The 24,883-nt window shown below is 44.6% G+C and overlaps 2 protein-coding genes across 2 annotated transcripts in view; one reads left to right on the plus strand and one right to left on the minus strand.

The window, feature by feature from the left end:
• Positions 1-949, plus strand: part of CTHRC1 (collagen triple helix repeat containing 1) — a 31,447-nt gene extending 30,498 nt beyond the window's left edge. Inside the window, exon 4 of the mRNA XM_068234907.1 lies at positions 520-949. Coding sequence (XP_068091008.1) covers positions 520-662 — 143 coding nt within the window. The 3' untranslated portion in view covers positions 663-949. The remainder of the gene's footprint in view (positions 1-519) is intronic.
• An 11,607-nt stretch (positions 950-12,556) lies between these two features.
• The window catches only part of SLC25A32 (solute carrier family 25 member 32), a 35,974-nt gene continuing 23,647 nt past the window's right edge, over positions 12,557-24,883 (minus strand). Inside the window, exon 7 of the mRNA XM_068237767.1 lies at positions 12,557-13,582. Within this exon, the coding sequence (XP_068093868.1) occupies positions 13,447-13,582 (136 nt within the window). The 3' untranslated portion in view covers positions 12,557-13,446. The remainder of the gene's footprint in view (positions 13,583-24,883) is intronic.

Raw genomic sequence — 24,883 nt, forward strand, 5'->3', positions numbered from 1 at the left:
AGATTATCCATCTGCTTCCCTCCACTGAGGTAGAGACACTTTTTTCTTCCTTATAGGTACATTTTAAAAATTAACCACATATAGATAGAACAAGTCCATCCATGTTTTGCCATTATTCCTACTTAAGGTGGGATAAAACTCTGACATACAGTTATATTTCCAAATTACAGTTTATCTGCTCTTAAAGCTGCCATTGCATGTTATTGCATAACTGCTGTATTTGTATATTAAAATCTATCTAGTGTTCACTTCTCAGTTGCCCACATGCTAGAAGCAGAAAGAGCGCAGTTTTGGCAGTTTGCTAATGTTTACTAAAATATAACAATAACGAAAAATCCTCTTCGGATGCGGCCAGAAGCTGCCCACTGAAGAACAAAGTGCTGTGTTTAACTGTTTGCATGCTGTTCTGCTACAATTATTTTTGTGGTTATATATTTTATGCTGTAAATAATCGTTTAGAGCAAAGAGGAAATGCTGCGTTCTGTACTACTTTAACCAACACACTTCTTTCATTTTCAGTGGAAGGCCTGTGCGAGGGGATTAGCGCTGGGCTGGTGGACGTGGCGGTCTGGGTGGGAACATGCTCGGACTACCCTAGAGGAGACGCCTCTACCGGATGGAATTCTGTGTCCCGGATCATTATTGAGGAGCTGCCCAAGTAGAGCTGTTCAGTCACCTCCCCCATTGTGTAGCCACGCCTCTATCATGCTGCCACACTAGGACTGTCTGTACAGTATTCATCATTCTAAATGCTACTTATCAGTTTATTTACATTTCAGGCTGAGCTGACTTCTGTCGAATTGCAGGACAATTATAGATAATCAGCTCATATTTACAAAGAACAAAATGCCCATGACGTGTTTGTAGCTTTAATGATTTTGTATTGTAGTTACCATTGTCTTTTTTCCAGTCTGGTTTTTAATAAAAAAACAAAAAACATAAATTATAATTTTCTTTTTTTTAGAGTTAATTGTGTTGTATAACAATAGACAGATCTTTAAAAGCATTTATAATGATTGTTTTCCCTTTTATAAACTGTTTAAAAGGAACCTAAATCCAATGAAAAAAAATGAGTTTCATTTACCTGGGGCTTCTACCAGCCCCCTGCAGCCATCCTGTGCCATCAACGTCACTCCTGAATCCTCTGGTCCCCGACGCCAGCTAGGTCCGGTTTTGGCGACTCTGAGTCGGCGGGCCGCCACGCGTATCATTGCACGTGTTACCGCAGTAACAGGACTCTATGGCGGGTGTCAACTCGTACAAAGATACGTATTGACACCCGCTATAGAGTCCTGTTACCGCGGTAACACGTGCAATGATACGCGTGGCGGTCCACCGACTCCGGGTCGGCAAAAACGAAACTAGCTGGCGGCGGTGGACCAGAGGATGCTGGAGTGACGTCGAGGGCACAGGATGGCTGCAGGGGGCTGGTAGAAGCCCCGAGTAAGTGAAACACTTTTTTTCATTGAGTTTAGGTTCCCTTTAAGCATATTGAAAACATTATGCAGGTAAGTATGATCCCTGAAAATAAATACTACATATGTGCGTCTTCAGAAAGCAACATCTAGTGAACACTCATTTCCTAAACGCAGGACTAGAAAAATGACTGAAGTCAGAGTGCTGGGACATTAACGTTTGTGTTAAATGAGGATTCTGTAGCTAAAAAAAATCCTGTCTTAGCTGGAAGGAAAATACAAGAGAAGTGACACCAAGAGCCCAATATAGTGTAGTAAGTACTGGCAAAGGATGAATATGTAAAGCAAGTAAATAAATACTTACAAACCAGGGTCACTGCAAAGGCAACCACTGTAAATGGAGGTGGGGAGATTAGACCTGTCCCACTCAGGATTAAGAAGTCGCTCTCCGTAAGTAAAAAAAAAGGGGTAGCACCCCTCCACCAAGGAAGGACCCAGATATTTTACAAGGACAAACAGAGGCGCCAACAGGACTAAAATTCTTAAAACATATATATGAATTCAGTGGCGTAGCTGGGGTATTTGACACCCGGTGCAGGTCATTTACAGAACCGCCCCCCCCCCAAAAAAAAATTTTTTTTCTATCCTATTTAAAATTGTTATTTTACCTCCTACGCTTGTAATGAGGCAAACGTTACCTCTGACACATGAAATGCAGCAAAATATACCACCGACACATGCAATGTGGAAAACGTTACCTCCGACACATGAAATGCAGGAAACATGAAATGCAGCAAACGTTACCTCACGCACATGTTAAAATGCAGTAAACATTACCTCCTACACATGAAATGCAGCAAACATGTGAAATACGGCATACAGCAACTCTGACACGTGAAATGCACATACTTTACCCCACCTATATGAAATGCAGCAAATTTTACCTCAGGCAAAAAAAAATCCATCAAATGTTCCCCCCAGTGGATGCTGGTGAGGTAGGATAAAGCTGCTGAATGGGATGGGAGGGGGACACTGGGTGCTGCTGGGAGGGTGACACTGGGTGAGAGAAGGGTGACACTGAGTGGGAGCAGGGTAACGCTGGGTGGGAAGGGTGACACTGGTGGGAGGTGGGTGACACTGAGTGTGGAAGGTGACACTGAGTGGGAGGAGGGTGACACTGAGTGGGAGGAGGGTGGCACTGGGTGGGAGGAGGGTGACTGAGTGTAGCAGGAGGGTGACACTGGGTGGTAGGTGGGTGACACTGAGTGGGAGGAGGATGACACTGAGTGTGTAGGGAGGGGGGCACTGCATGGGAAGGGTGACACTGGGTGGGTGGAGGGTGACACTGAGTGGGGGAAAGGTGACACTGGGTGGGAGGAGGGGGAAACTGGGTGGGGTGAGGGGGCACTGAGTGAGGAGGGTGACACTGGGTGGTAGGGGAGTGACACTGAGTGGGACTCGGGAGGAGGGTAACACTGGTGGGAGGTGGGTGACACTGGGTGGGGAGGGTGACACTGGGTGTTAGTATAGGCAGCCTGATGACCTCCCCATTAAAGTTAGCCAAATGACCCCTCCTCCAGTCCCAGTATAGGTAGCCAGCCAGGTGACCCCCACCAAGTACACAGGGTGCCCCCAACCCCAGGTTGCAGCTGAAGCAGAAGTCACCTCTCTCAGAATCCTCTTCCCTCTCTTCTTACACTGTTAATGGCAGGGTTCTCAAACTTTGCACTTTTCGTCACTGGGATTAATTCTCAGAAAAGCGGGTGGAGCCTACAAAAGCCAATCAAAATTCACCTATTGATTTTCAAAATATTGATGCCAACACCAGCCAAATACATACCCGGTCAACGCCGGGTCATCAATTAGTACCAAATAAATGTCACCCTTCATATTCTCCATATTGCGGGACATGGGTGGTGTACATACGGTACGTACTACTCAGCAATAGTTCAATGGAAAGGTCAGGAGCAACAACAGGACAGTGCATGGATGGATCTAAAGAAAATCTGTGAAAAAAATGAAGGCCTCTCAATCCATGTCAAATGAGTTCATTGGGGGGCAGTAGGGAAAGCAGCAGGCGGTAGCAATCTGAGAATGACAAAACTAGACCCAGCATTGATGTAATCAGTATTACATCTGACCTTGCCTGAGATCTGATGAAATATCAAGAGGTGCAATGTGGTAAATAATGGATATCAGGTAGATATCGATCATTTAGAACATCTGTGTGGCTTAGCTGTGTTCAGAAGCAGAGTAACAACATAGGCTCTGAGACATTCCTTTTTAAAAGCAAGCTTGCCCTCTTGTGTTCAAAAGCAGAATAATAGTTTACGGAACAGAAAACATACATGTGTAGAGACACATGTTGTGCAGCACTGCATTATGATGCAAGGGACACTGGGGAGTTTTAAATGTTTTTAGTGATAAGGTGTTTGGTACAAATAAAGTTGTTTTGTGTTCTGATTGGGCGAGAGATTTTTGTTTACTAATTCAATTTTCATTTTCTTAATTTTGGGTTTGTTCACATTATGGGCTTGATTCACTAAACCCTGATAACTCAAATATCACAACTTATCAAATATATCACACCTTATCAGAGTCAACACACCTTATCAGAGTAGCATAGCGAGCGCTACGAACCCGCAGGGGCTCAGGGTAGGACGAGTGTCATTGCCAATTAGCAGGCATAAGTTCGTAGCACTCGCTATGCTACTCTGATAAGGCATGTTAACTTTGATAAGGTGTGATATTGTTTCATAAGGTGTGCTCTTAGATACGGTGTGATATTTAACTTATCATGGTTTAGTGAATCAAGCCCTATGTATGCTGCCGTGTGCATCGGGCAGAGCGCATGGTGTGCGACACCCAAGAACAGCAGAAGTGCATAGACAGCTCTTCTGCCGTTCATATCATGTGCTCTGTGCTACGCTGCGCAGCAGTGCGATGCATTATGTCATTGCTGCATGCATTTTTTTGTGCCAAGCGCAGCGCTGACCAATTCACTGTAGGGAATGGGATCAGCAGCGCAGCGCACACATGGCATGGGATCACACGCGTTGCGTCCCGATCCCACGGCCAGTCTGCATGAATGGTGTGAACAAGCCCTAAGGCCCTTTTACACTTTATTTGAATCGCATTCTGCACGCAGGGAAATGCAAAAGCAAAGAAAGTGTATGGGGCCCAGTACACTAAATGCGTTGCGCTGGAAGCTTCAGCCAACTCGCCACAAAGTAAACAGCAGTTACCGCAGAATGCATTGCGTGACAGAAATTTTAAATTGGGAAGCTGGGAATCCCAGTGACTTACTTCCTGTCTAGCAGGGAGTACGTCAGGGGCAAGGGGCATGTGGGAGGCGTGCAGCGCTATACACATGGCCCGGTGCACTCTGCCGCAGGGTCATATCAATCGATTTTTTGGGGTATTGCGGTGCGAGGGGGGCGGAACATCACACTGCAACGCTCTGTCCAGGTATTGAACCGGCCTTATAGTATAGACCCAATCAGTTTTTTTTTAAAAAAAATCATAATTGGGGAAAAATTGAACACGTGTGTGTGTGTGTGCGTGTGATACAGTGGTTAAATTTCTCAAATTAAAAATTGAGTGCAATTCTCAAATGGAAAAGAAATCTAAAAAATGTTCTTGTATGTGGCCATCTTTACACTAACCAGCCGGCACCCATTGGGGTTGATTCACTAAACCATGCTATGACAAATAGCACACCTTATCAGAGATAGCATGCCTTATCAGAGTTAACACACCTTATCAGAGTAGTATAGCGAGTGCTACGAACCCGCAGGGGCTCAGGGAAGGACGCGTGCCATTGCCAATTAGCTGGCATAAGTGTGTAGCGCTCGCTATGCTACTCTGATAAGGCATGTTATCTTTGATAAGGCATGCTATATCTGATAAGGCGTGCTATTTATCATAACACGGTTTAGTGAATCAACTCCATAGTACACAATTTAGTAACCAGACTACTAGCCAGCTAGTGCGTTACCTCAAACCACTAGCTGATTTACTAGCCGATCCCCACCACAACGCTGACTAGCACCCTTAGTGCCACCATGACCACCCACTACTTGCTGGGACTTGCTACAATGCCGCCAGGGCTCCCCATTGGTCCACGGTCCGAACCAATGAGAATTCTCGATGAGGAGGATTCCTATTGGACAAATGTGCGGCAGAAGTAGCGGTGGGGAGTACCGGCCACAGTACAAAACCTCATTCCCCATCGCCCGGTAACTACGAGCAATGCATAGGCAAATGACTACTATCTGCCTGAGTGAGGTTCTCCAGCAAGAATTGCTCTTGAAATGCTGCATGCAGGGCTTTTGGAATTGCAAGCACAGCATAATTGTGGCAGATTCGCTCAGGGTGTCAAACAGCCCTTTAGACACAACAGATATGTCGGCGAGTCTGAAAGGATCTTATTGCTCAACATAGGAGCCATTAACATGTCGGTTGTGTCCATTCTAACAAAAACAAACTGTTCTAGGCTGTAGTGTGAATCTAACGTAAAGAGGAACTTTAGTGAAAATGACTTCACTGTCCCTCAGAAGAGCTCACAATCTAATCCCTACTGTAGTCATATGCCCATGTATGTATGTATCAAGTAGTGTATACAGTATATCACAGTCTACTCTAGGGCCAATTTAGGGGAAAGCTAATTAACTTATCTGTATGTTTTTAAATTAAGTCACTGTCTGCCCTGTGTAAAATCTTTCCTCTCCCTGACTTACATTCTGAAATGTAACACTGGTGGTGACATCTTTAGTCCTGCCAGGTTATCTGTATGGAATGTTCATTACCGAGAGCTCTATGCACAGTGCGAGACATCGCTTGCTTGGCCGTTGGAAAAAGCAGTTATTTCCCATAATGCATTGAGCTTCACAGACCGCAAACTTTCAGGACCATGGTCATGACATCACAATGTAGGAGGGGTTTCACCACAATATCAGTCATACAGACCCCTCTGATGATCTGTTTAAAGAGAACCAGAGACGAAGCACCCTCATGTATTTTACCTTATAAACCAGTGGGAACATGACAGTAAACACCTAATCTGCTCTTTGTTTCATTGTTCTCTGTTTAATCTGACTGTTATCACCTCTGATAAGAATCCCCGACTGAGCATTCAGTCTGGCTTTGCTAAGGAATGATTATGGCGGAGTCTGTTTTCTCTGGTGTCTTTTTAAGCCCAAGCCTGCCCCCCTGTGGCTCTGCTATAATGACTCAGCTATAATTATTCCCTGCAAAGCCAGACTGAATGCACAGTAGGGGATTCTTATCACAGCTGGTAACAGACACTTTTAGCAGTGAGGATGAAACAGAGAGCAGGGTAGGTGTTTTCTCTAATGTTCCCACTGATATATATGGTAAAATACATGAGGGTGTTTCGTGTCTGGTTCACTTTAAGTACGTTTCTCATGGGAAAGGGGGTATCAGCTACTGATTAGGGTGAAGTTCAATCCCCTTTTACTTCCTTAGCGGTAACCCAGAGTCAGGCTCGGGGCAGAAATCCACCGCTCAGAACGGTAACCCCAAGCTAGATCCATGGAAGGAGTGTAATGTGCAGGTCTGCCCAAGATCTATCCAGTGGTATGATTTTTAGGGTCTAAAAGCTTGTGAAAAAATTGCACCGCTTTTAGACAATAAAATCTGAAAGCAATCATACTGCTAGAGAGGCTAAAGGGGTTCTGTGGGGTAACCCGAGGATACAAACCACCACATACCTGGGGCTTCTATCTGCCCCATGTAGCAGTAATGTCCCACGCCGTCCTCCTCCGATCCGCCGTTCCCTGCAGCCGGCCCCGGTTTAGCGCGTCACGCCGTCCAACTGCGGCTGCGCGGCCGTCGGCTGGTCGCTCCCGCCCGTGTCCTCAGAAGCTTACTGCGCAAGCGCAGTACAAGAAAACTTCATACTGCGCCTGCGCAGTAAGCTTCCGAGGGCGCGAATGGCAGTGCGCATTATTCGGCTATGCCAGACAAATAATGCCCGGTGCCGGCGGCGGGGAACAGCGGATCGGAGGAGGACAGCGTGGGACATTAATGCTACGTGGGGAAGATAGAAGCTCCAGGTAAGTGGCGGTTTTTATACTCAGGTTCCCCCACAGAACCCCTTTAAAGAGAACCCAAGCCGAAGCTCAGGTTCAAAATTCCATGCCGTACTTACCTAATGAGAGGGAAGCCTCTGGATACTAATGGCCTCCAGCTGATTGGGGCCGTGCTACTCTTCTGGCACAAGCATGGCTGTGCCTGCGCAGTAGCATGGAGCGGTACGGGCGGCTCAGGCTTATTGCACAGCTGTTCTTCCGCATGTGTAGCACAATCGTGCTTGAAGAGGAGCGCGGCCCTGATGAGATTACCAACAAGCCCTTGGCGGTAATCTTTGAGGGTCTGCAATTGGCAATGGGAGGACCAGAGGACAGCAAGGGAAGCCTCATTAGGATCCAGAGGGATCCCTCTTCTTAGGTATTTGATTTTGTGCCTGAGCTTCGGCTCAGGTACACTTTAAAGCCAGCCACACCCTGACGTGTGCACACCACACAATCTAGCGGCTGGATCAAGTGGTCTTAAAGGCACAAATGTGCAAAGCTCATCAATTTTGAGGTAAGCCACTTCTTTTTTTTTTATACCACTGTTTTATCCTGGGAACACACGGGTCAGTTCTGGTGCTCGATTCTGCGCCCAATCGTTTTGCCCGCTCAATTCTCTTATCTTTCTTAAATTCACTTCAATGATGAATCGAGTGGCAAAACGAGCGAACGGTGATCGGACATGTCGGAAATTATCTATTGAGCCATCTTAATTGCTCAAAATCGAGCCGTGAATTCCCAGCATAAGTCTCTACACCTCGCTGGGTGTTGCTTATCTCTTCTCTACACCATATAATGTATTTCCACGATCAGAAATCTAATGCTGGGTACACACCATACGTTTTTCCACTCGATAGATGGGTTCGATAGATCATTTCTGACATGTCCGATATTCCTTCCGATCATTTTTTTGGCTCAATTTCGCATAGAAGTGAATGGAAAAAGACAAGAAAAATGAGCAGAAGATAAGAGAATTGAGTGCAGAATCGAGCAGAAAAAACAATGACGGTGGAAAATCGAGCGGAAAAACGCATCGTGTGTACCCAGCATTAAGGTTCGTACACACATCCAATCTGCTCAACTACCTTCTTAAAGAGGAACTCCAGCCTAAACAAACATACTGTCATTAAGTTACATTAGTTATGTTGATTAAAATAGATAGGTAATATAATCTCTTACCCACCCTGTTTTAAAAGAACAGGAAAATGTTTGATTTCATGATGGCAGCCATCTTTTTGGTTGAAAGGAGGTGACAGGGAGCATGAGACGCAGTCCCAACTGTCCTGTGTCCTGATCACCTCTCCCAGTTGCTAGGCAATGCGAATAACAACATAGGAAATCCCATCATGCTTTGCACAGCATCAGGGAAAAAAAGCACGGGCTTTTTTTCTTTGATGGGTGGAACTTAGCTAAAAATGCAGCTAAAAATGATGCTTTGGTTAGAAAAACAAAGTTCTGATGCTGTGAAACTGTTAAAGAAACACCAGGCCTTTCCAGTGCTGCTGAGTAGATTTTTAGTCCGGAGGTTTACTTTAACTTGGAAAAAAAAGCATGCTTCTTAAAAAAAAAAAAAAAAAGAGAGAAAACAGCAATGTAAAAATAAACCTGAATTTTATTACTCCAACTCCAGAAGTTCAAGTTTAAATATCGGACACTCTCCTCTCATCATAATGCCATCATGTCCGGTGTTTGACATTTTTTCCTATCCCAACTCAGTACAATTATCCCAATTGTACATACAATTCCTCATATACTGGATGCGCAAAAATAATAAACAAAACTCTCTCTATATAAAATCAGAATAAATCAGCACAACAGACTGAGTAAACAAGCAACAATCACTGTGCGTATGGTTTACATGTACAACTGGTAAAAACATGTTTACAGAAGAATAAGTTAAAAGGAACCTGAGACAGCAGTGGGATGGGGGGGGGTTCCTTCAGCCCCTTTCAGACCTCGGTTTCCTCGTCGTCCTCCCGGGCCACCTCGATCCGCCACTAGGGTCCACTGAAGTGTCTCCTATAGGGGTGTGCTGTGCATACGTGGCTTGGCCACGCAGGTGCGCTCCAGTCGTTGGGAGCGTACTGTGCAGAATGCTCCTGGTGATGGGGGTGCGATGAAGGTGACTGGAGAAACTTCAGCGGACCCTACCGGCGGATCGAGGCGCCCCGGGAGGATGGTGAGGGAGCCAAAGGTCTGAAGGGTGCTGCCGGAAGCCCCAGGTATGTATACATTTTTATCCCACACCTGTCTCAGGTACACTTTAAAGCAGACATAAAGTTTACATTCCAAAGTGACAAACAGCCACAATGACACTACGGTTTCCCCGTATCTTTTACCCAATGCAGCAACAGGTGATCCCTGTATTAAGCAGGAGGGAAGCGCTGCAGTAGCTCCGGTATGCCCAGTGTGTGGTTGGCAGTGCACTCCTTTTCTCTTCACCTCTCCTCTCGTTGATAGGCTGTCTCAGTGTCACAGGACACACCATACAATTTTCTGTTGGGTTCTTCTGTTAGATTTACCTACAACATGGAAAAAAGCTATCTGGCAGGTAAATCTAAGAGAAAATCTAACAGAAAATTGTATGGTGTGTACCTAGCATTAGAGATACGGTACTTCCTGCCTTTGCAAGGGTAGAAAACTTCTGTGGCAGTTATTCAGGAAGGGGTGTGGCTAAACATCAAAACCTGTGTTTTTTGGCACAAAAGGTCAGTTTTTAAACATGTATTCATACTAGTCTGTTATAACTGAGGACTGTGTGGAATTTTTTTTTCCACTTTAGGTCCACTTTAATAAATGGAAAATCTGTTCTAGAAAAGCCCACATCACGTGGGAGACTGAGCTGCTGCTGCTAATGCAGTTACTGAGAACAATGTCACATTACAGCAGCGGAAGCTATTCAGGAACCACTGCTAAAAATTTGAGCTGATGAAAATTTGCTGCCACTTGGAAATGGTCCAATCGAACGCAATAGCTGCTCCATCTCAATGCTGCATTTTCAAAGTAGCATGAGACTGGTTTCCCACTGCAAACTGCACAAAACAGGGCTTTTGGGAATACCCTATTACTATGCGGTATTCCCCATACCCCCCCCCCAGGCAGCTCCACAATCACACCAATCAGAGCAATGTATCTGGTGATATTTAAACATTTTTTTTCTTGTGGCTGGGAAGGGCTGAGTGCTCTATACTGCTGTCCAGTATCCTGACTGACTCCTCCCCCTCGCGATTGGCTGTGACACAACAGCACTGAACATCTACACCGCTCTAAACTGGATCATGCAGTGTCCTCTTCTCCATCAGTGTTATAATTTATACTTGTTATGTATGGAGGTTCATCATCAGAACCCCCAACTTATTGTACTAGACTGCAACATGTTGGTACTTTATAAATAAAAAGATAAATAATAATCTACCAACATTCCTAACCCATGAGAGTTTTCAGATAGAGAATCCAATAAAGAGAGTCATTCTGTGTGCCCCCTAATGGACTCTTCTGAGAAAGCACTTAAGCACTGACTGAATGAACTCAGTTGGTCTATGACAGCTGTACACATACAAAAGGGGTCACACTCTGACCCCAAATATCGCCTCGCTCTGCACCACGTGGGGTTTTTAATAAATCTGACTATAATCACGTCTCACTAAAATAAAAAATATGGCAATTCATGCCAAGCTAAAATGAAAGGAAATGTAAAGTAAACCAATTTCCACAGTTTATCTTGCCTAGGGCTTCTTCTCTAGCCCCTCTGTAGTCCTCCTGGTCCCCTGCCATCATTCCACTCTGATCCTTCCTTTAGCTGTGCTCCTCTGAAAGCTGCCGGTGCGGCCCTTTAGCCAGAAGTGTTCTGCACTTGTACAGTTTTTAAAAATTGCAACTGCACTTGAGGAAAGCAATTGAGAAGGGGGTACAGTGGCCAAAAGGAGCAGCACGAAATGATGTCAAGGGACTATGCATACTACAGGGGCGGGGCTAGATGAAGCCTTAGATAAGTTAAAGAGTAATTGTAGTGAAAATGACTTTATGCATAAAATTGCATATTGTTTACAATATTCATTTATAAATGACTGTATTTACTCAGCATTTGCCCATTGTAAACTCCCTCCTCTCCCTGACTTACATTGTGAAATGTATAACTAGTGGTGACCTCTTTAGTTTTGCCAGATAATCTGTACTGAATGTTCGTTGCTGTGAGTTCTATGCACAGAGGGAGAAATTTCTTGCTTGACAGATGGAAACAGCAGTTACTTCCCACAATGTAACAAGGTTCACAGACAGCAAACTGTCAGGACCATGGTCATGACATCACACTGTGGGAGGGGTTTCTCCACAATATCAGCCATACAGACCCACCTGATGATCTATTCAAGAAAAGGTAAAGATTTCTCATAGGAAAGGAGAAAGCTTGTTTATAGATTACTGATGGTCACCCGTAACCTTCAAGTATCTATAGGATGAGAGAGACCAGGAGCCCAATGGAGCAGTATTGTAGGCTGAGTTGGCATATGTAAAACTATTATAAATATACTCACAAAAGGTGGGTTGTAAGAACTTGCAAACACCGTCAGAGCCAGTGGTAATATAACCATCCTGGCTCGGTTTTCCAGGTCTGTCAAAGCACATGCTGGTTGGTCGCTCTCCTTGGATAGTTGTGAGGACTGCAGGGTCCTCCTGACTATAAACCCCAAAGGGTATGGACTATGCTAAAACACTGGTGAAGGCGCCCTTGATGATAGACAACAACTAAAGCTACTATACACAATAGGTGAGAAGTGTAATGTCTTACCTTCTCAAAAGGATAAACCAGTAATTATTAAAGGCACTCACGCTCGTGACCAACAGCATTTCAGGCACTTTTATTGACCCGATGAAGCGGGCCGAGACCAATGGAACGCGTTATCTATTGTAAAAGAATAAATACCTTCTCCTTAAAGTGAACCAGAGAGGAAGCACCCTCATGTATTTTACCATATATATATCAGTGGGAACATTAGAGAAAACCCCTACTCTGCTCTCTGTTTCATCCTTCACTGCTCAGCCTGCTTGTTATCAGCCCTGATAAAATCCCCAACTGAGCATTCAGGCTGGCTTTGCTCAGGAATCATTATAGCTGAGTCTGTCTTCTGTGATGTCTTTTCAAGCCCAAGCCTGCCCCCTTGTGGCTCTGCTATAATGATTCAGCTACAATGATTCCTGAGCAAAGCCAGACTGACTGAATGCTCAGTCAGGGATTTTATCAGGGCTGATTAGAAGCAAGCTGATCAGTGAAGAAATGAAACCGAAAGCAGGGTAGGTGTTTTCTCTAATGTTCCCACTGATATATATGGTAAAATACATGAGGGTGCTTCATCTCTGGTTCACTTTAAATAATTGGTTTGTCCTTTTGAGATTACATTTCTCACCTATACAACAGCTTTAGTTGTTTAGTCTATCATCAAGGATGCCTCCACAAGTGTTTTTCTCATGGGAAACAGAAAATCACCTACTGATTGGGATGACTTAAAAGTTCCTCTTTAAACTGCGTTTTTTTTGTTCACTTTTTTTTTGAAGTGGGGAAGGAATAACTAATATATGGAAAAAAAAACCAGCATTTTCCATCATTTCACTCCAATGAGTGATAAACAAGCAGAGAGGTGCAGCCGAGGCTCGCTGTACTCATTTCAAACATCCAATCATACGCAGAGACCTCCTATATCAGTTACGTGTCAGACGGTCACGGTTGTTGATTTCACTCCATTATCCCTGCCAATAAGAGGCAGATCAGTGAGCAGAGGAAGCAGTCCCAAATCAGGGAAGACACACGTATGGAGGATTATGGGAAAGTCCCACAAGATAAACAGGAAATGCAGATGCACATCCTCTTCCTGTGACACAGCCTGATTATTAGTCTTCCACTGCCGGACCCCGCATAGCTCCAGGATAGCTCAAGGCGGGGCTCAGTCCTGGGCTTTCCGAAGGCTTAGCAGGAAGTGAGAGACATTCTCATAGACTACGAAGGTGATACAGCACGCCGGCGTCACCCGCAGGATATTGGGGATGATTCCCTTGTAGAAGCCGCCAACGCCTTCCTTCCTGTGGAGAAAAATATAAGTAGAAAGCTGTCAGAATTTACATTCACTCCAAACACTTTAGTCTATAAGTTATGTGCAACAAAAAACTAAACTTAAAGGATACCCGAGGTGACATGATGAGATAGACATGTGTATGTACAGTGCCTAGCACACAAATAACTATGCTGTGTTCCTTTTTTTTTCTCTCTGCCTAAAAGAGTTAAACATCAGGTACTGGGAATACACCATTAGATTTTTTTTGGCAAATAGATTGTTCGATAGATAATTTCCGACATGTCCGATGTGATTTTCGATCATTTTTCTGATCGATTTCTCATAGAAGTGAATGGAAATCGGTCAGAAAAATGATTGGAAAATCGATCGGACAGTAAATCTGCTGAAAAATCTCATCGCGTATTCCCAGCATAAGTGGCAGTTCCTGTCTGAGTCAGACTACAGTGTGACCCTCACTGATGAGAAATTACAACTATAAAACACTTTCCTAGCAGAAAATGGTTTCTGGGAGCAGGAAAGAGATACATAGGGTCAATAGTTCATAGATTTTAGCTCTGGCATACCTCAATGATTGTGTCATTGAGCAAAAACAATACACAGTAAAAACTTAAAAAGTAGATTTAAAGGGAAGGTTCAGGGACTATCTGAAAAAAATAAAAATCCCCATCCACTTACCTGGGGCTTCCTCCAGCCCGTGGCAGGCAGGAGGTGCCCTTGGCGCCGCTCCGCAGGCTCCCGGTGGTCTCCGGTGGCGCGCCCGACCTGGCCAGGCCGGCGGCCAGGTCGGGCTCTTCTGCGCTCCAAGGCCCGGCACTTCTGCGTCCCACGCCGGCGCTCTGACGTCATCGGACGTCCTCCGGGCTGTACTGCGCAGGCGCAGTAGTTCTGCGCCTGCGCAGTACAGCCCGGAGGACGTCCGATGACGTCAGCGCGCCGGCGTGGGACGCAGAAGTGCCGGGCCTTGGAGCGCAGAAGAGCCCGACCTGGCCGCCGGCCTGGCCAGGTCGGGCGCGCCACCGGAGACCACCGGGAGCCTGCGGAGCGGCGCCAAGGGCACCTCCTGCCTGCCACGGGCTGGGGGAAGCCCCAGGTAAGTGGATGGGGATTTTTATTTTTTTCAGATAGTCCCTGAACCTTCCCTTTAACCACTTCAGCCCTCAGTCGTTTTCACTTTATGCATCCGAGCAATGTTCACCTCCCATTCATTAGCCTATCATTTTATCACTACTTATCACAATGAACTGATCTATATCTTGTTTTTTCCGCCACCAATTAGGCTTTCTTTGGGTGGTATATTATGCTAAGAGCTACCTTACTGTAAATGCATTTTAACAGTAAGAATAAGAAAACTGAAAAAATGCATTATTTCTCCGTTTTCGGCCATTATAGTCTTAAAACAATACACGCCTCCATAATTAAAACCCACGTCTTGCATGTGCCCATTTGTCCCGGTTATTTCGCCGTTTAAATTATGTCCCTATCATAATGTATGGCGACAATATTTTATTTGGAATAAAAGAGCATTTTTTTCCGTTTTGCTTCCATCACTATTTTCAAGCTTAAAAAAATAAATAAATAAAAATTGAAATTTCATCTTTACAAAGATATTTAACCACTTTACCCCCGGCGGTACGAATTTCTCCGTCCCTTTTTTCCCTCCTAAAAAACCAGGGACGGAGAGATCCGTACCTTCCGCACTACCGCCGCTGTCCACGCTACCGCCGCTCGTGCGCGCGCATCTGCCGCTCGTGCACGCCGCCGCCCGCTCGCCCGGAGATCAATGAACGGGAAAATCCATTCCCGCTCGTTGATCTAAGCTCCCGCAATGATCTGCTGCTTCTTTCAGAAACAGCGCGATCATTGTGAGTCTCCCAGCCTCCTACTGCTTCCTGTAAGCGTCCTTCCGGTCGCTTACAAGTCGCATGTAAACATACTCACTGTGGCCATCTTGTGTCCAAATAGTAAACTACACCCTAATGCATTTTACACATAAAAATAAATTGTTTTACATAATAAATTAACTCATTACCTCCCACACTCCCATTGTTTATTTTTTTTGTAATTTAAAAAAAAAAAAAAAATACAATTAAAAAAAAAAAACATAAATAGTTACCTTAGGGACTGAACTTTTTAAATATTTATGTCAAGCGGGTATAACACTGTTACTTTATAAACTACGGGCTTGTAATTAGGGATGGACGCAAAACTGAAAAAAATGCACCTTTATTTCCAAATAAAATATTGGGGCCAAACATTGTGATAGGGACATAGTTTAAACGGTTTTATAACCGGGAATAATGGGCAAATACATTTCATGGGTTTTAATTACAGTAGCATGCATTATTTAAAAACTATAAAGGCCGAAAACTGAAAAATAATATTTTTTTCCCACATTTTTTCCTATTTTCCCATTAAAACACATTTAGAATAAAATAATTCTTGGCATAATGTCCCACCTAAAGAAAGCCTAATTGGTGGCGGAAAAAACAAGATATAGTTCATTTCATTGCGATAAGTAATAATAAAGTTATAGACGAATGAATGGACGGAGGGCTGAAAGGTGAAAATTGCTCTGGTGTTCAAGGGGTAAAACCCCTCAGTGGTGAAGTGGTTAAAAAGTTTAGATCCTTAGGTAAATATTTATGGTTTTTTTTTTTTTTTTTTTTTATTGTAATTTTTTTTATTATTAAACATTTTATGTGGGTATTTTTGGGAGGGTGGGATGTAAATAGTATTTGATTTGGGGAAATATATGTGTATTTAAATTTTTTTTTTTACTTTTAGATGTAGTTTTACTTTTTGGCCACAAGACGGCAACCTTGAGTTTGTTTACATGACGTCACTCTAAGCATAACATGTACGCTTAGAGGGCCATAGGAGTAAAAAAAAGCGAAGCTTCCGAGAGAAGCTGTTGCTTTTTTTTGCGGGGGAGAGGAATCAGTGATCGGGCACCGTGGCCCGATTCATTGATTTCTGGGCTAACGAATCCGCGTCCGGGAGCGCGCGTGCACGCGCGTGGGAGCGCACATGTCCTCGACGTACAACTACGTCAAGGAGGACAAAGTGGTTAAAAATAAAACTGTGAAATACTTTAAGTCATTTTTAGGAAAATGGTATATGTGAATCTCCGCTCACAACCTAAAACTACCGGCAGTGCAGGAAACGGGCTGCTCTAACCCAAAGTCCAATGCTGTAGAAAGTGAGTTCCGCACAATGTCGCTAGGAACAAACCGGCTTTATTGAATCAAACACATAGGCTTAAATCCAACACCACACGCTGACATGTTTCGGACGTTACACGTCCTTAATCATAGCTATAATTAAGGACGTGTAACGTCCGAAACATGTCAGCGTGTGGTGTTGGATTTTAGCCTATGTGTTTGATTCAATAAAGCCGTTTTGTTCCTACCGACATTGTGCGGAACTCACTTTCTACAGCATTTTTAGGAAGAGGAGGATAGATACAATTGGAATGAAGTTCAATACCCAGGATGGAACTTCATCCCAATCAATAGACGATACCCCCTTTCCCCTGAGAAATCATTACCTTTTCTCGAATAGATCATACAGGCTAACCAGCAGTACACTGAGGTGAGATCATTCTATGGCCAGCTGGCCACATTTCCACATGCATAGTATATGGAGACTGCCATATTTATTTCCTTTTAAAGGGAATGTCCAAGCAAAATAAAAAAAATGAGTTTCACTTACCTGGGGCTTCTACCAGCCCAATGCAGCCATCCTGTGCCCTCGTAGTCACTCACTGCTGCTCCAGTCCCCCGCTGGCAGCTTGCCGACCTCGGAGGTCGGCGGGATGCATTGCGTACATTTGTACGCATTCCCGCTAGTGCAGGAACATTAACACATACATTTTTACGCGTTACTGGTTTAATGCGTACATTTTTACGCATTAAACCAGTAATGCGTAAAAATGTATGTGTTAATGTTCCTGCACTAGCGGGAATGCGTACAAATGTACGCAATGCGTCCTGCCGACCTCCGAGGTCGGCAAGCTGCCAGCGGGGGACTGGAGCGGCAGTGAGTGACTACGAGGGCACAGGATGGCTGCATGGGGCTGGTAGAAGCCCCAGGTAAGTGAAACTCTTTATTTTGCTTGAACCTTCCCTTTAATGCATGATTGTCGGCCACAAAATCAAATTCCATTTACCCGCTGCTCTGTGTCTGTTATACCTCACACTGCATTGCAAACATCCCAACCTAATCAGAACTGTTTCTGCTGTAATAAATCTTATCTCAGTCAGCCTGGCTGAGAGGGAAGCTTATTTCCCCTCCCACATTCCTGCTCCTTACTGATTGGCTGAGAGCAGTTCAGTGAGCTGCTGCAATACAATCTATACTGTGCTCACGTGTTTACAAAGCAAACTAGAGATGACAGTGCAGTTTCTAGGAGAAAAAAACAGTACGAGAGGAAAGGATATCGGGATTGGCTTCAGTCAGAGGGAACTGAAATGTCAAATGCCTGAAACAGAATTCTCTTTCACTATATAAAATTAACTAAAATCAAAATGTGGACAGTACAATGTGTTATGCAAGTAGATCAAGTATTTTTATACTTGTATATATATGTGGTTTTTTTTCCCTGGGATAGTATGGCTGACCCTGCTGCTTTAAACAATGCCAGTTGCCTGGCACCCTTGCTGGTCTATTTGGTTACAGTAGTGACTGAATAACACCAGAAACAAGCATGCAGCTCATCTTGTCAGATTTGACAATATTGTCAGAAACGCCTGATCTGCTACCTGCTTGTTCAGGGTTTATGGCTTCAAGTACTAGAGGAACAGAATAGCCAGGCAAATGGTATGGCTTAAAAGGAAATAAATATGGCAGCCTCCATATCCCTCTCGCTTCAGGTTCCCTTAAAATTCAAAAGTGCTTTTAAACAGGGATGCTGTCACAAGTAGATTGGAGTGGCATAAGCACTCGGACTTGTGAGCTTCAAATAAGCAATAATTAAGGAGGGAGGCAAGGTGTAGCCAGCACTGCGCTTCAAATGATAGTTTATTGAGACTTAGAAATACACTTACAGTTTGTTCAGATTGGTTCAGGTAGGATGCGATGAGGATGTGGTGGGCGCCAGGTCTAGATCCCCCTGCGGACGTCCGTTTCGCGCGTCTAGCGCTTGTTCACCGCAGTGGGGGAACACTGCGGTGAACAAGCGCTAGACGCGCGAAACGGACGTCCGCAGGGGGATCTAGACCTGGCGCCCACCACATCCGCATCGCATCCTACCTGAACCAATCTGAACAAACTGTAAGTGTATTTCTAAGTCTCAATAAACTATCATTTGAAGCGCAGTGCTGGCTACACCTTGCCTCCCTCCTCATATTATAGTATGCACAAACTGCGCCTGCCAAAAATCTCCAATGCTTCAATAAACAGTCATATAATTTCAATAGACAGTCATATAATTTGCATGCAATATACTGGAAGTTGTCAACGAGTATTCGCTATCACAGGTCCTTGATGTACATTCAATCTGAGTGTGACAGCGCTCCTCTTCCTCTCTAAAACTGAACAGAAACAGATGGCCGCACATAGTGCATTACTGTCATCATGAATCACAATAATCAAGCCCCAAACGTGCACATGTGCTCAAAAGTGCTCCACTCGTGATCTCTCCCCCTTCACACCAGCAGCTCACCGGATAAACGCCACCTCACTTTCCAGGTGGGTCTCACATTTAGCCTTGAGAGTGGCCAGCTCCAATCACAGTGTACACAGATTCTGATCCGTAGTTTAGAAGATCCACATTTTAATATTCAGTTCCATATGTAAAAAATATAAAAAAACATACATAGCGTAATACAGTAGGTTAAAAGTCAGGGCCTGCGCAATTTCAGCGCACTCACGTGTGTAGAGAAATATCAGGCATCTCGGGCATCCCAGCCCATTAACATGTCTCCTCCACTAGCGGCACCGGCGTCCCGATTTTCCCGCTCCTGGTAGCAGCCTGTACCCTCACCATCCGTGTTTCCTCCTCAAGCCCAGTGACGTCAGCGCTCCTGGTCACGCCCTACGCGTTTCGTCCAATGGACTCATCAGGGGCTAACGTCACTAGGGCGCCGACGTCTCTTATACTCTGGGCTGGCTCGTTCCTCAATACATGAGTGCCTCGCGCGCACTAGGGCTGCGCGACTTCCTGGTACTGACATCATAAGTGATCGCCTGGAACGCAGATGTCCCCGGCGCTTTCCACTGACTAAGAGAAATGGCTGAGTTTCACCCAGTGCCATCTAGTGGCAGAATCGCTAACTCCCTGCTGGACTTACAGCATTTGGCTTAATGCTTTATTGTCAGATCACATTTACTGCCATCTAGTGGCCAAATGACTAACTTCCGGCCAGAATTAAAATTAAAATTAAAATGAAATGCCCCCTATGTTTTAAAAACAGGCATAATCAAGAAATTAAATTAAATGAAAAAAATATAAAAAATTTTCTGCAGAGGACAGGGTTCTATGTATAAAGGAAATTAGCTGGTAGATATTATATTGCAGAGCCCAGAGGAATCGTAAATCAAACAGCTCCTACAGCTCCCTCCGACCCTTCTAATGCCTAGTTCAAAATTGGTTTACCAACCTGGATCTACCAGAGGTAATTTGACTAAAAAATCTGGCTAAAGAATCCAGACAAATATTCTTTGTTCTCTTCACTGTCCCTTGACCAATTCCATTATACTTGTGAATATGTATGCAAAGTTTCCAGGGTGAGCAGTCTCTAGACCGGACTCTCGCCCTTTAGACACCTGGGCTGGTTCTTAAATCAATCCATGCTTACTTATGGGCTGTGATCACTTTCAAGATCATGCCACCTACCTAATGAGTGTTGCCATTGGTGCAGGCCCAGACTTGGGCACCTCCTCAGTTTACATGCCTCCGTGCCTACCGAGGGAGAATTCTGTGTACCTCCATACCACTTTACCCTGTGCCCCTACATGGCCTCTACCCCCGCTCCCCTTATCTAAATGTGTATATTGGTGGATATTGTTTTTGATGGCCCCCATCTATAGTCCGTACTGGAGCCACAGGATTCTCAGTGCCTATTCAGTTTATACATCATTCATAATACAGCACTCAGGGTCTAACATACTCCAAAATCAAGCAGTCTACATGAAGTTCTGCATTACCCCCCTGGGGACAGTGCCCCATCCTGTATATCCACCCAAAACTCCATCCTGAACTCCATGCAATCCCTATAGGCTGCTGGGCTGTGACCCCTTTCAGGATCATGCCATCTCACTGGTGGGTGATGCCCTTAGTGCAGGCCCAGCTATAGATACCTCCTCAGTTTTCATGCCTCCGTGTCCACCGAGGGAGCATTCTGTGTAATTCCATTCTACTTGATTCCTATACCCTTATGTAGCCACTATCCCCCCTCCCCTTACCTGGTGTAGGTTAGTATTACATGAGGTGGCCCCCTAAGACCTATAAAGGAACCCCAGGATTCTCAGTGCCCCTATGATCATATATCATTCAAAGTCTAACAGTTTAGGTCAAACATCATTCGTGATGAAGCAGTTTAGATCAAATTCTACATTAAGTCCCCCTGGGGACAGTGATCCCATCTTATGTATCCACCTCCCCTCAGCCTGAGAGATATCCCGTACCACACTTGAACCTCTCCATCTTTTAACATGTGATTCTACCCCCATGAATTTAAGTCCAGTGGGGTCTCGATTATGATGTGTTTTGAAATGGTTAGAAACACTATGTGTGGCCAACCCTTTGATTATATTCGCCACATGTTCCCCTATCCTTTTATGTAGTGATCGAGTGGTGCGCCCCACGTATTCTAGCCCGCAAGGACATTTCAGAACATAAATCACCCCCTTAGTGCGACATGTTATACACTGTCTTATCTTGTGCTGATGACCTGTGTTCCTTGCAGTGAAACTGTCCCCTTTGTACGGCTGCGCCTCTCTGCAGCCCCTACAGTCCCGGCAGGGAAAAAAACCCCTTTGGCCCAACAAGTTGGCTGTATTCATCTTAGGGGGGTTCTGAAAGCTAGGAACTAGTTTCGACCTGAGATTGGGTGCTTTTCTATATATAAAGCCTGGTTTTTTTGGAAGTACACTCCTCAGTGCTCCGTCCAGTTGTAAAATGCGCCAGTGTCTCATGATAATAGACTCAACCTCTCTGTGTTGATGGCTATAGTCCAATAGCAGATCAAACTCTCTATTTCTTACTATTGGTTGTTGTCTGTTTCGTAATAGATCAGACTGTTCCATATTTGATACTTCATCCACCACTTTCTGTAGATCTGCATGGTGGTAGCCTTTATCCATAAAGCGCTGGACCAGAATCTGGCTCTGTTCTCTAAAGTCTTGGACATTAGTACAATTCCTCCTGATCCTCATTATTTGCCCTTTTGGGATGTTGTTAAGCCACCTCTTGTGGTGACAGCTCCCTTGGGGAATGTACCCATTTTTGTCCGTGGGCTTAAAGAAAGTTTTAGTCATCAGTTTGTCTCCCTGTTTGGTAATCACCAGGTCTAAAAATTCGACCTGTCTGGATGCCTGATGGAAAGTTATTTTAATGGGTGCCCAGTGATTGTCAATTACCTTGAGAAACTCATTGAGCTCCTCACTGGCACCCCTCCATATAAAGAACAGGTCGTCAATAAACCTGTTCCAACTTATGATTTTCATCGCCTGTTGTTTACTAAGGATTTCTTGCTCCCATTTTCCCATATAAATGTTAGCCAGCGATGGAGCGAACTTAGCCCCCATGGCACAGCCGGTCAACTGTAGGTAGTGATCCTGTTCATACCAGAAATAGTTGTGTGATAGAGCAAAATTTAATAGTTCCATAATGAACTCAATTTGCTCCGGTTTCAGATCAGTATTTGCCCCCAGGGCCGATTTCACTGCTTCCATCCCACTATCATGTGGGATGACTGTATAGAGAGAGGCCACGTCTCCTGTGACCAATATATCATCCTTTTCTATCTGAATGTGTTGCATCCTCTGTAATAGATCTTTAGTATCTTTTAGAAGGTATGGTAGCTTCGCCACTGCCTCTTGAAGGAACCAATCCACATACTCCCCCACTCTCTGTGTGAGTGATCCCACCCCACTCACAATGGGTCTCCCTGGGGGGTTGATTTGATCCTTATGGATCTTAGGGTTATAATAGATCACAGGGAGCCTCGGGTTCGTGGGCATTAAATATTTAAATTCATTCGTGGAGATAAACGTTTCTCTCTCCCCCTTCATCAGAATCTCCTTTAGTTGCTTCTTAAACTCAATCGTGGGATTTTTCTTCAATTTTTTGTATGTGGTTGGATCAGCCAGTAAGCGCTTCATCTCCTGTTTATATTGGCCGCCATTGAGTATCACTAGACCCCCCCCCTTTATCAGCGGGTTTTAAAATGAGGTCTTTCTGTTCTACCAGCTCCCTGATCTGTTGATCAATCACTCTACTATTTTTTAGCTTTTTGACTTCCAGCCTGTCCAGGTCTTGAAGCACCGCCCTCTTGAATGTATCAATCGTGCTATCTTTAGCATTATCCTGAGGATTGAATAGGGATCTATTCTTGAGGGTCGTATGAATATATTGTTGAGGTGGTGGATTGGCCCTAAGTGTGGGGCCAGGTTTACTCAGGAAATACTTCTTTTGGTTAAGTTTCCTCACATATTTGTTAATCCCCAAATAGGTTTCAAACTTATTGAGGCTCTTAGGGGGTGCATAGTTCAATCCCTTATCAAGCAGTTTTAATTGAGGTTTAGTTAGAGGAACCCCACTCAGGTTAAATATGCCCCCCCCTATCTCTGTCTTTTTCTGTCTCTCTCTACGTCCTCCTCGAACCCCTCTCCGGTTCTTTTTTGCCCTCCCTCCCATTCCTCCTCCTGATATTCCCTCTGATGGCTCCATCTGTCCGTCTGGCCTACCCCTAAAAAACGATCATTGTACTCCGTGAGTGTCTGATATCGATTGGATAGAGGTATGTTTGTGTACCCTCTATTTCCCCCCCCCTCTATATTGGGGATTGATGCCATTTCTCTGCCTAAGGTTGTAATGTGGTTGCCCATTCTCCATTTGAGGTGCTTTTAATTGCTGCCGCCACACCTTTTGGGGTTCGCATTGATATATATATATTTTTTAGGCTGGGGTCTATGTCTATTGCCCTAAATCCACTGAGGGTAAAGTGAGGTCAATCACATTAGGGATAGCATTCAATAGGGGCAAGTGTTCTACCAGTGTTTTTTGGCAGTGTTTAGCGTTTTTCCTGTGTTCTAATTATCATTTAAATATCATTTACTAACAATTGGCCTCAATTATGGATGCATTTGCACTGAGAGAACGAGGGACCATTAACCTCGCGGGGGTCTTTTCCAAAGAGCCGGGGAATGGGAGCGAGGCTGGGGGGGAAACGCTGGAGAATAACTTTAAAAGGTTACACAATCTAATGCTCAAGGAACAGGTAGCCTGGTGGGATCAGGCGAGTCTGGGTAGATACATTGAGGAAGAGCTGGTGCCCAAAAGATATAGATGGGATATCCTAATTAATGATGGGGAAAACAGTGAGGAGAATGATAAGGAAATGGGGGAATTTTTAAATAAAAGTGGACTTGATCTGTTAAAAATTCTATCAAAGAGAAAACAGGCGAGGTTAGATCGCCTCGAGGGGGAGATTGATCAGCTAAAGGGGGTCAGGGAACCGTTCAAAGAGGGGGATTCATATAAGCAGGCTATGGAGGCATTAATGAAAAAATTGACCAAAAATGAAAAAGAGATCATAGAAATCAGACAAAAAAGATTTTGGAATGACTGGGGTGATTACAAAACTGGGAAAGCCTACAGATGGCAGATAGAACAAACCCAGAAGCAAGCTGAACCAACAAATGCTCAGCACAAACCTAAAGTAGATGAGATGGGCCCCCCACGGGAATATCTGGACCAGGAGAGCCCCAGAATAATAGATCGCCCTAGTGATAATAGACCCCTACAACAAGAGCAGTATAGAGGGCAGAGAGATGGAGCCCCAGTAGGGGCATGGGGAGCACCCCCGCCTCCCAGACCCTTATCAAGAACTGAGCCTAAACAACCACAAGGGGGGGGGTCGACCCTCACCTCAAATGGAGAATGGGCAACCACATTACAACCTTAGGCAGAGAAATGGCATCAATCCCCAATATAGAGGGGGGGGGAAATAGAGGGTACACAAACATACCTCTATCCAATCGATATCAGACACTCACGGAGTACAATGATCGTTTTTTAGGGGTAGGCCAGACGGACAGATGGAGCCATCAGAGGGAATATCAGGAGGAGGAATGGGAGGGAGGG

The sequence above is a fragment of the Hyperolius riggenbachi genome, chromosome 5 (genome assembly GCF_040937935.1).
Source record: "Hyperolius riggenbachi isolate aHypRig1 chromosome 5, aHypRig1.pri, whole genome shotgun sequence".
Lineage (NCBI taxonomy): Eukaryota > Metazoa > Chordata > Amphibia > Anura > Hyperoliidae > Hyperolius > Hyperolius riggenbachi.